Source organism: Apus apus, chromosome 3 (assembly GCF_020740795.1).
Source record: "Apus apus isolate bApuApu2 chromosome 3, bApuApu2.pri.cur, whole genome shotgun sequence".
Classification (NCBI taxonomy): domain Eukaryota; kingdom Metazoa; phylum Chordata; class Aves; order Apodiformes; family Apodidae; genus Apus; species Apus apus.
The window spans coordinates 13,673,454-13,685,765 of NC_067284.1; the positions used below are offsets into that span (position 1 = coordinate 13,673,454).

Genomic DNA, 12,312 nt, shown 5'->3' on the forward strand with positions numbered 1-12,312 from the left:
TGTTTGTTCAAAGAACTGACTGAGATCTTGAGCAGACTTGTATTGCAGGCAGCTGTGGGATTTTCTCAGAGGTTTGTCTGGCAAAGTGCTCCCCAGCTTCTTTTACTCTGCTGCAGAATGAGGATGCAGGAGGTGGTGTTGAGCCAGTCTTCTTCCAGCTATGGTAGCAGATGTTGTGCATATCCGAGTCCCCCAGATTTGGGTCACTCTTACACAACACTGCACTTTTATAATTTACATCTACAGAATGTTTGTGTTTTGAAAAAAAAAATATAATGGAGAGGCTTTTTTTACTTTTTGATGGTCTCTGACAATAATGAACCTACTTGTCCGCAAAATACTTTAGAGATTGTGATCATAGTTCAGTGATCCAGAGATTTTCTCTTGAAAGGTCTTAAAAGAAACTGGAGGAGGATCCCTGCAATGAATACTGTTTGGAGATGGTTCTGGCTACCCTTTAGTGAAGCTGATGCTCATTAGCACATAGGGTGCACACACATTACTTAGTGCAGTCTCTTTTTCTTGAGAAGTTCATAGAAAGTTAGGAATTAGATGACCTTCAGATATGCTATCTGAACAAAAACTGTGTCAATGGAGTCTAATTTGTATTAAGTGATAAGACTTGTCTCTGCTAACTGTGAACAGAGGCTGAAACAGCTCTTGGAATATTCTGAATGTGCTGTCTGTCTTCTTAAACGTTGCTTGAGAATTCAGCCAAAAGCAGTGGAAAGAGCTGTCTGATACAAGATGATGATGTGCTGTTTGTTCAGTTTTCTGGCTTTTCAGTACTTCAATTGAACAAGAGAATTGATGCAGATGTAATTTCACTAAAACAACCTTGTAGTTGATGCATTTTTGGGGAAAAGAGAGAGGCTGGGCAGAAGACAAAGTTAAGAGCTGAGTTAATAAAACAATAGAGATTAAATAATGATAGAATACTGAGCAGTGTGCAGTAATAGAAAACACTGCTAAATTTAGAAAGCTTATTAATAGTACAAACTGAGAGATTAATTCAGTGTATTTCCAATGAGTTGAACTTGCTGAAAATGAAAAAAAACCAGACTCACCTTTCTGTGCAGTTGAGAATATGAGAGGGTGTTTGTGTCAAAGGAGCAATTAGAAACTCCAACCCAAGAGTTCCACCAAAAGGTTCTTGAGAAAGGAAGACAGAGGTGGCTAAAGAACTTGGTTTTACCAAAACCGGAGCATGTAAAGGAGTCTATGAAACACAACCCTTGAAGATCTGCAAAATCTCACCTGGAAGTCTTAATGCTAACTATACTTCTTATCTCTATGATGTATGTGTTATCTTTTGAAGACATAAGGTAGTGAATAAAGCAAAACAAATTAGGCAAAGTTTAATACTTATGGTTGTGGTTTTATGCCTTTGTGCTGCTTTTAGACTGTCACACTGTTGTTCTTCTTGCACAATTCATTTGTAATGCAGAGTGCAAAATAGAAATCGCCTCATCTTTTATTATAGTTGGGGTGCACTTTAGGTGGTGGGAGGCTGTCCCATCCAGGTGAGCACAAAATGCGGCTCTCGGGCACAGAAAGGAGTGTGTAAAACAAGCTGGACCTAGAGCCCTCTCTGCTGGATGGCTGGGAAACAACAGTTCAAGCAGGCGAAAATAAGAACTGATGTAGAAAAATAATAGTATCTGAGAGGCTAGTGCAAGAAATGTAGACATAAACCACAAAAAATATGCAGTTGAGCTCTTATAAGTAGATGAAATAGCATACATTTATGGCATAAAATGGCTTTCTCTTATTAAATCATTAGGTGATATGTTCTAGTAATTCTTTTCTTTTGAGGGTGTACAGTGTCTGAAGGGGAAGAAAGGAACAAATGTTTCATCTTAGAAATTTGAAAAATTCATAATATCTGTGCCAAAGACGAGTATGCAAGTGAAGAATTTTAAAGCCATGTATAGCATAGGAGGTGGCTGCTGTATTTTTGTAGTAATGCCCAAAAGAAGTTAACACTTACTATGGGAACTGTAGCAATATGTGGAAAATAAGCTATTCCAAGATGAAGTATTTTTTTTAAAAGGCACTTGGCAAGATGTATCAACTTTTCATGTCTGTGTTTTAAAATATGTTTTCCATAGTAATTTAAGCTAATATCTTATTCCTAAAGTGAAGGCAAACCGAGTTTTTTAATTTATTTATTTTTCTTTCAGTAAATTTGACTAATAGAAACAAGGGAAAAGAGAGATGCAGAGAATAATTGGATGGCCTCTTTATTGCCAACACTGAGAGGTCCACTAGAACTGTGCAGGTCCCTAGACGTCCAGCTGTTTGGAACTGATGCTGAAGTGTGCATGTGTGTGAGTGCACATGCACAGCTTTTATGTTTTATGTTATTTTTTTTTTTTAAGTCAAAAAATGTCTACTAGAGATAAGAGGGATCAACTCTGAATAAACTCATGAGGAGTGTTGACTCTTCCTTCTTCCATTGTCTTTCAAAATGTGATGGCAGCTGAAGACACTCATGACTGCAGAATATTAATGTAGGGGCAAGAAAAAAACAGGGTTTGTGTATGCTTCTGGAAACCTTTGAAGTCTTGTGTGCATGGAAAACTAGAAAAACAGTTACTGACCTTTATTAACCTTGGTTTCCCTCTATTTCTGTGTGTGGGAGAAGCATGCTTAGGAATGTTTGAAGTTCTCTTAATTGCTCGTTATGGAATTTTCCTTTTTTTTGGAGGGTCATCTTTTCCTTTAATGGTAATAACTTGATAAATAGCATTTAGTGTGGTGGGGTTGCCATAGGTTTTTAGTTTTTGTTGTTTGTTACTGTGTTGTTTTTTTCAAGCAACAATGACATAACCACCTGAAAATTATTTATATTACAAATTATGTAAGAAGTGTAAAGCAGTGAGAGATGAGAAGACTTTATAGTATAATTGTGTTCTATATGCATTAGTCCTGTGAAGTATTTCTGAAAAATAAAGAAGCTTGTCCAGGTCATGAAACTAACTGGTATGAGTTTATCCCATTGCATCAATCACTAGGTAGTGAACAGAAAAGCAGTAACAGTGTTGTATAAAGAACTGTGAAATTGTTCTCTTGAAAAAGCAGTAGTCCAAATGCAAGGAGGATAGCTTTTCTGCTTGTGTGTTCTTGCTTTATTGGCTTTTCCCATCATTTGTTGACTCAACTAATTCTAATGGTAACACGAATGAAGAAATTTAAAATGTGTATTTATAGAGGTGAAAGTCAACATATCTTAGTAGTATTTCTTTTCCAGAGTAAATGCAGAAACATTACTTTGCTATTTTTAACTCTTTCATGTCTCTCAAGATGTTTTCTTGAATGTTTTTTTCATAAGAAATGAAGTGTTTAGTGTATAGTTGCACGATACGTTTAGAATACTAAGCAACTGTCTTACATCTTTTGTATATGTGTGAATATACACACACACGTGTCTTCTTGGTAGTGTAATAAATGACATCTAACCTCTAGTACGTTAACTTTTGAATACACTTAAGATACATGCTAAGCACAGCACAAAGTTTATAGACATTTTTTGAGTTAATCTAAGAGATACCTCAAAGGCACTGGCAGATCTGCCAGTACAGAATCTGGAGTGGAAGCAGTGCAGGCCTGATGCTAAAGGAGAGCTATAATGTGCCTGTGGAGCCACCAACCAGTGGCTGTAGTGTGAAACAAATGCATAGCTTTCAAAGATATGGAAGAAACTCCTCTGATATTCCTTTTTATCACAGGTCTGACCCTGTCTGTCAATCCTGCCTGGCTGTAGTTACCACAGCAAAGTAAAACTTAAACAGTCAGAGCACATGATACGGGTCTGCTAAAGCACATAGTCATGTTTCTGCTCTTCCTTACAGTAGCTTGGGCAATTCTGAAGATGTTTTAGACCTCATTAAAAAACAGCTATTTTGCAGTCTCTGCCAATCCATAAGCTGGATTTAAGTGTAAAGCCTTCTGTGACTGTCCATATAACATACTCAATATTTTAAAACGTCTTTTTCTGGATGCAATAAGGAAACCCAGTAAATCTGTGCAGATTTTTCTTTCTGTAATTGAATGTTAATTTGAAAAACAAAATAAATTTCCACTGAACTTACTATGTCCATGTTTCTGTTGACTGACTTCACTAGGTGCTGTACCAGACTCTTTGACTAAAATGATAGCGATAACTTTATTGTACCACAGAGTTCTGTTAAAAATTCACATTCACATCTGAAATAAGAAAGATCTTGAAATATGTCCAGTTATTAAAAACATTATGTTTACACTGAAAATTAACATTATCCATACTTTGTGTTTAGAGGCTAGCCAAGCAAATGGGTGAGAATATACTGCTGTTCTCTTCTTCAGCTCTCACTTAGTAATTTTGCAGGTAACAGTCTGGCAGTGTCAAAAAACCTTAACTCATTCTGTGCTGGGATGGAGTTATTGCACTTCCAGGCCTCTTCTCGTATGACTCAACCTTTTTCTAAAATTATTGCATAATTGTTAATTCTGATTAATACTAAATAGTTATTTTGGGATGCTCCTTGTACCTGTGCTGCATTTTTCTGCAGAATTATCTTTAAAGGAATACATCTCGTATATATATGTATACATGAGTTTTATTTTTCTTCCTTTTTTTTTTTCAGGGCATGGCTTTTACCATGGAAGAGAGGCAACAGTTGAATATTCATGGATTATTGCCACCTTGCTTTCTTGGTCAAGATGCTCAGGTTTATAGTATTGTTAAGAATTTTGAGAGGCTGACAACTGACCTAGACAGGTAAAGTATGGCTATGAAACTTTATACTAGTTATCAAACTACTAGTGGGATTTTATTTTTTATCTGTCGTGGTTGATTTGGAATCATTAAGCTAAATATATACTTTTGCTAGAATGCTTTCTTCTAAAAACCAGCGCTTAATTTTAATTGTAATATCCCATGCTGTTCACATGAACTCTTTATTTCAACAACTAAAATGTACAAAGTTCATTAAAAGCAAATCAACTCATGTGATACTAAACGTCAGTACTGTCTTTCCATGCAGATAGATATATATGCATTAAAACAAATATAGACCTTTTATAAAATATTACAAATTTAACATGTAATAATCTGTTCTGTTTGTTGTTGGTTTTGAGGTTTGTTGGTTGGGGATTTTTTTTGTTGGTGTTGTTTTTTTTGTTTGTTTTTAAAAAAAATGGTAGGGAAGGCTTTAAACATCTCTGAATACTCAAATGTTGGGTTTTTTTTCCTAAGTGTTTTACAGAACAAAAGACTACTCCTTTATTTTTTTTCTTGTGCCTTGCTTTTCTTGTGGGTTTTTCTGTTGTCTGTTTGCAATATGTGGCTTTTAGACACCTGCCTGTTGCTGGCAAGGCTTTTTCATAATTTAAAGCTGCCACAACCTTTGTTTTTTATGGAGGCAGAATAGGGTGAGCATAGTGCTTTCTTAGATGTGAAGAACTCATGACTCCCGTGTTTTCTGGGTTAACCATCCTCCAGTGATCTCAGGGAGGGAACTGTCAGTTATCACAGAGTAGCAGCTTCCCAGGCGCGAATGTTTTAGTCTTAGTGAGTCCCTTTGTGTAGCAAAGTGTAAAATTTCATGGAGACTCTTGCTTCAACCACTGACCTTATCATAGGTAATTTCTTTCTCCTTCTGCTCCCCCTTCCTCCTTAACTCTGCTTTGAAGTAGTCCCTTCTTGATAGAGCTCGTTGCTTCATATGTTTCAGGGTATTTAAGACTTTAAGGCTGTTTCATTTGTTTGTTTCTACTTGAATTGCTGGAATTTCTATTCACCTGTAACTTAAAAGCAGGGGAAAAAAAAGACCTTTTCCCCCTTGTTTGTGTTTCTTAAATAGCAAAGAACTTAGGCTCCTACATCAGGTCTTAGGAGAAAAGCACTTGTATTTCTCCAAACATCACAGATTGAAAGTTACATGAAATTCAAGAGGAGAGCAGCAGTATTTTGAAATTTTAATTATTTATTTTTGTTTTTTAAAAAAAGGTTGATATTTAAATAACTTTGCCAAAATGAAAAATTTCTGCACGAAAGGAAAAAAGAAATAACCTGTGATTTTTAAATGTCAGAGTATTACAAGTCTGCATGCTGTGCATTTTAACCACAGTAAAACACCATCTACTGAAGTTTTGATCACAGGTGGCAATCATTAAATAAAAATAACTGTCTCCCAATATGGGGGGAATACTTTGCAGAAAACTTGTTTTATCATGTTTAAAGAAAGAAAAGAAAAATTTTTCTGTCTTGGGGTTGAGGGAGGAAAGTAACTTAAAAAAAAAGTACACTTAATCCACATATGATAGATAGAAATAACACACAAGTATAAATAAATAAAAATATGGTTACAAATGAAAAAAACGGTTTTCCAGAAGACATTTGTTTCAGATAATTTATTTTTTTTTCCAAATCTGTCCCTGTCAAGCTTCATATCTTAGTATAATTAATTAAACAAAAGCTCAGTATACTTATTTCCCACTATGAATCTTTTCCTTTTTCTCTTTTTCAGAGAAATTGTTGTGTAAACTACAATATTACATTCATACATCTTAAGCATTAGACTGTAGCTTGTCATTTTTTATCAAAGCTGTTTTTTAGTATAATGCCTTGTTTAATATAAAGCTTATATAGTACTATGCAGCTTTGCAGTATAAATTTATTGTTGTTAAATAGGGCTTTAGTGATGTACTTCAGCTGAGAAAACTGGTAAGTCTTTGGTTCATAGAAATAACTTGAAACTATTAAAATTTAGGCTTTTTTCTCACTACCATGATCACTAGTCAAAATTTCAATTCAAAATTTAGTAATTAACATAATGAAAAATGTAAAAGCTGTGTTTCTTTCCCAGTCTTATTCTGTTGTATGGTGCCATGTTATTTTCTCAACCATAAAATTTGGTCTGGTTGTTTGTATCTTCTCCTTCCCCTTACAGTCTGAAGAAACAGCTTGTCTCCATTTTATAATGCTAGGCTGGCATCTCCATCCTTGGAGATATTAAAAACCTGACAGAATATGGTCCTGGCCAGCCTACTCCTGTTGACTCCTTTGAGTAAGGGTTTGGATGACACCATCTCCAGAGGTTCTTTCCAACTTCAGCTAGTCTGTGATTTCATAATGCAGGTCCATAGCAATTAAGCTTTCAGGGGTAGTTTTCAATCAATGCAAACTTGTGTAAATTAAATCAGGTTGGCCTTAAGCACTTAAAATGGCATAAATCCACCATTCCTCAGAAATTAATTTGTTTCTTTAAGAATTCATATTTGTATTCTATGTGAATGCCCTGCAGGCCTGAATTGACTATTCATGTCAGCTGTGCTTTGATAAAAAACATTTTCCTGTTACGTTAGTGGGATATTACTGCTGTGGTGTTTTCTCCAGTTTTCAGTAAGATAAAATAATTTGAGCATTGCATGTGTAGGTTTATATTTAAGATCACTGACTGAAAGACTTGGGAACATTTGCATGCAGAAGATACTTCCTTTCAAGACTATCAGCAGTGACGTCTTGGGCCCCTTTGCAGAGATAAAATGCTTGTGTGAATTGACTGTGCAAAAATTTCCACTTGGAAATGTAATTTATAGCTACGTTTATAAGTCAAGCGTCTGAAAATTTTATTGGAGTATGTCTATAGGGATCCTGCTGTGAGGACATGTGCATTACATGTGTGTGAGCTCAGAAGTATTTTTTTGAAGAAAAGAAATACTGTCCTTCAAGGCAATGATGTGAAGTCTGGTCTCCTCTACTCACACTCTTATCGAAACATTTTAAAGGGGAGACTAACTGTGATCCTTGACCTAGACAGGCTGGAGAGTTGGGCAGTGAGAAACTTGATGAAATTCAACAAGGGCAAGTGTAGAGTCTTGCATCTCGGGAACAACAACCCCATGTACCAGTACAGGCTGGGGGCTGACCTGCTGGAGAGCAGTGTAGCAGAAAGAGACCTGGGGGTCCTGGTGAACAGGAGGATGACCATGAGCCAGTAATGTGCCCTTGTAGCCAAGAAGGCCAATGGCGTCCTGGGGTGCATTAGAAAGGGTGTGGTTAGTAGGTCAAGGGAGGTTCTCCTCCCCCTCTATTCTGCCTTGGTGAGGCCACATCTGGAATATTGTGTCCAGTTCTGGGCCCCTCAGTTCCAGAAGGACAGGGAACTGCTTGAAAGAGTCCAGCACAGATCCACAAAAAATGATGAAAAGAGTGGAACATCTCCCTTATGTTGAAAGGCTGAGGGAGCTGGGTCTCTTTAGCTTGGAGAAGAGGAGACTGAGGGGCGACCTCATAAATGTTTACGAATATGTTAAGGGTGAGTGTCAGGAGGACAGAGCCAGGCTTTTTTCAGTGATATCTAGTGATAGGACAAGGGGCAATGGGTGCAAACTGGAACATAGGAGGTTCCATGTAAACATCAGAAAAACCTTTTTCGCTGTGAGAGTGACAGAGCACTGGAACAGGCTGCCCAGAGAGGTTGTGGAGTCTCCTTTGCTGGAGACATTCAAAACCTGCCTGGACACGTTCCTGTGTGATGTGCTCTAGGGGATCCTGCTCGGGCAGGGCGGTTGGACTAGATGATCTTTCGAGGTCCCTTCCAACCCCTAAGATTCTGTGATTCTGTGATCCTGCTGCAGATCCTCCTTGAAAAACCTTTGCTGATGGACAATGCCAGAAGAAAGTGACTTTTTAAATTGGAAATTGGAAAAAAATTATGAAATTCAGCACTCCCTGTACAGGCAGGTGCTGGAGGACAACCTTTCATAAGAGCATGCAGCTATTGCCTTCCACTGAACTTAAATGTACCAATTCTAGAAAAAAATAATTTATTCTAGTATGCATCTGACATAGTCTTTGCTTTCATAGGAGCAGTGATTGAAAAGAGATAAAGGGAAGCTTTTGTTTTCTTCCTAGAGGTAGTATTTTATATTGGCTGTATACTTGTGTGTTTTATGTCCATATACAAAAGATTAAGTACAAGCATTTGAATACTGAAGAGGCAGAAGCTGTTAAGTACCTTAGTCAGCAGGATATTGTTTGATTAAACGTTAATGCTGTGTATGGCAGCATCTTACACTGGCAGGGGTTGTAGCTTGCCCGGTTTTGATTGGGAAGAGGGTGTGTGCAAATTCATCAAGCTGAGCTGATTGTGCTGTGGCGTGACATGTTTTGGCATGGCTGAAACTCCTTTGCTGATTTGCAGTGTGGAATTGCTGTGCTCTGCAAATGCATGAGTTCATACAGAAAATGAATGTGAAACAGAAGCAAATATATTGCCTGGTATGCTTGGCAAAAAGGAGGCAAATAACAGGAAATAATTCTATTCCTTTAACTTAATTTGGAAAAGCTGCAAGGGTTTCTGCAAGTAATTTGATCTTTTTTCCCCCAGTATGTTCCTAATTGTCTTCTTGCTCTGTATTGACTCTGAAACCACTGTTCCTGACACAGACATATCTTCTGTCTGGGCCTTTCTTTCTCCAAAGAGTCACACTGGTAAAATGTTATTCTGGATCTGTGAACATTAGGAGAGGTGTGATCAGATCACTTTTCCTGAGAATGCTGTGTTATTTTGTTTCTTCTTGAAGTTCACTGCTTTTTATAGCATTTTGGATAAATACTGATGTTCGCAGAACAGAATCTTCATGGTTGGAAAGGACCTCTGAGATCACTGAGTCCAACCATCAACACAAAACAAAACCAGAAAAACAAGAAAAAAGCAAGACAAACACAACGCAAAAAACACACACCCACCCCACCAAAAAGCACCCACAAACCCCCCCCCCCATCCCTGGCCACTAGAGCATGCCCTGAAGTGCCACTTCTACGTGTTTCTTGAATACCTCCAAGGATGGTGACTCAACCACCTCCCTGGGCAGGCTGGTCCAGTGCCTGACCACTCTTTCAGTACAGAAATTCTTTCTAATATCCAACCTAAACCTCCCCTGCTGCAACTTCAGGCCTTTTCCTCGGGTCCTGTCATTTTCCGCTTGGGAGAAAAGGCCAACACCCAGCTCCCTACAGTCTCCTTGCAGGTAGTTGCAGAGGACGATGGTGTCTCCCCTCAGCCTCATCTTCTCCAAACTAAGCATCCCCAGTTCCCTCAGTTGCTCCTTGTGTGACTTGTTCTGTAGACCCTTCACCAGCTTGATTATTCTCCTCATCCTTTGTTGTTGCAAAGTAATAGAGCCAAGTTTCTTGCACAGGTTAAAAACAGTGTTTTCTCCCAGTTTCCTTTGTTTTCTCTCATGTTTTGCAAGATAAAGACAAGCAGACTATGGGCTGAGTTTCTTTACCCAAGATTCATGCCAGTGATAGTACAGCCAGTTATCCTAAGAAATTACCAGTAATTTTCTGGTAGTTATACCAGTTTCATTTTGGATTTTGGATGCTATTTAATATTTTATATCCTTTTGTTGCTACTGTTTTTAATTCCCTTTGTAATAAAAGACTAGCATGAAAAGTTCTTAAATGAAGTTAAAGCAAGTGAGAAGAGTGACATACTGAAATGTGAATGCTTGGCAAGCCCCTTGGGTTTTACTTGCCAGACCTTGGTTTTCCTCCTCTGAAACTCTTCCTCTAAATCTTCATTCAAGACTCCTTGTCTCAGGACAGATATTTTTCTCTCTTTTTATAGCACAAATGATTGTTCTCAGTGTTTTATTGCTTGTTTTCACTATGTTTTTAATTAAATGTGGGCTTCAGTAAAGGATTCCGTGAAATACTGCATTTTAAATATATCTTCTTTAAAAAACAAAATGCTGAAAACTACTTCATGCTTTTAGTGGTGTAAATTACTTGGATGTTGCTAAAAGATACATACTTGTCTAATGCATTATAACCAACACCACATTGAGGATGAAGCATTTTGGTTTTCTCCTTAAGAAGAAATTTTTGAGAAAGTTGGTACCCCCATGCAAGTTAGTATGCTGAAAAAGATATTTTATACCTGTCACTGAAAATTAGGCTTCTGATCAACATTTCTAGAAATATTTTTTCAGGTTGTTTCTTATGCTGATTTGGATATGACAAAGTATCTAATATTTGAAAAAAATACAATTTTAAGGAGTACACAGGTGTTATCTTTGCAATTTCTTTAGCATATCCTCAATATAACAGTGGCATGATAAATGCAAGTAAGAAAATAAAACCCTGATTTAATGCTATAGGACATTAAAAACAAAATGGAGAGTTTTAGCAAAGAGTTTTTTGATTTGAAGCCCTCGAAGAAGCCTTTTACTAAACTTTAAATGTCTTTTGGGAAAGATTTCTTTACCCCGTTTAAAATCCGGGCTTGCTCTGAGTAATAAGAAATGATGCTGATGAGAAGGTATTTTAAAGTCTTAAATAACCACATCTCATTTTAAATGAAAGTGAAAAAGAAGAAAAAACTTCAAATGTATTCACAGCTTATATGTGAATGAGCTTGTATTTCAAGGTAAATGTTGGGATAATCATCCTCAGGAGAAAGGTTTTAACAAAGCAAATGCTCCAAGAATTTAAGGATGTTGAAAGGTATGTTAAAGAGTAATGAAATACTGGGAAAATGAAAGGTTGGTAGGAAAATGTAATGCTATGAAAGAAAATTGATATGGATGTGTATTTGTAGCTGAGAACAGCAAGTGCAGGATATAATTTAACCTTGGAGAACATTCAAAACTAATGTGTGTAGTAGAAGGTGGCTCAGGATGCCTCATGGTTCTGGTATATTGAGTACAGCTTTAATGTTTGTTTCTAGCTCTTTATCTCTTTAGGATCTAAGGTACCCTTAGTGAAACAAGGGCAGGAATACTGTCACCTCAGTTTAGACAACAACTGCCAAACTGGCTGCACTGGGCTTGCTTATAGTGCTTTTTAAAGGTTTATATAGCAGATAATGAAATAAATGCTTCCTTGATATATAGGGATATATCAGCTAAGCTTGAACAAAACAAGTGCAGATTTTCTGAACTCTTCTTTGTTAGAAAGTTACCTGAGTATATTTGTGTCTTCCTAAAGTGTGAATTAGATTTTTTGGTGCAATGTGCTGAGGGACAGTTCATGTGAATAACATTTCAGCACACAAACCTCCAGGCTTTTGGAGTGAATGTGTTGGATAGGTTTCCTCAACACTTCTGTAATAAAATGATGGGCATTAACCTTTTGAGTATAAGTAATTAGTAATGCATTGTAAATTAAAAAAAAAAAGGCAAACAACCTACATGTTTACATAAGTTAAAGTTTTTATGTAAGCTTACCTTACTAGAACTAGTGAATAGAGGTTTAGGATCATAAAATTCCTAAACATTAGGTGTTCACAAAGTGACCAGAGTCATACCTATGTGAAC

The 12,312-nt window shown here is 37.0% G+C and overlaps 1 protein-coding gene across 1 annotated transcript in view; it reads left to right on the forward strand.

The window, feature by feature from the left end:
* ME1 (malic enzyme 1) overlaps positions 1–12,312 on the forward strand; it is a 173,622-nt gene that overhangs the window by 38,157 nt on the left and 123,153 nt on the right. Inside the window, exon 2 of the mRNA XM_051613373.1 lies at positions 4,629–4,762. Within this exon, the coding sequence (XP_051469333.1) occupies positions 4,629–4,762 (134 nt within the window). The remainder of the gene's footprint in view (positions 1–4,628; positions 4,763–12,312) is intronic.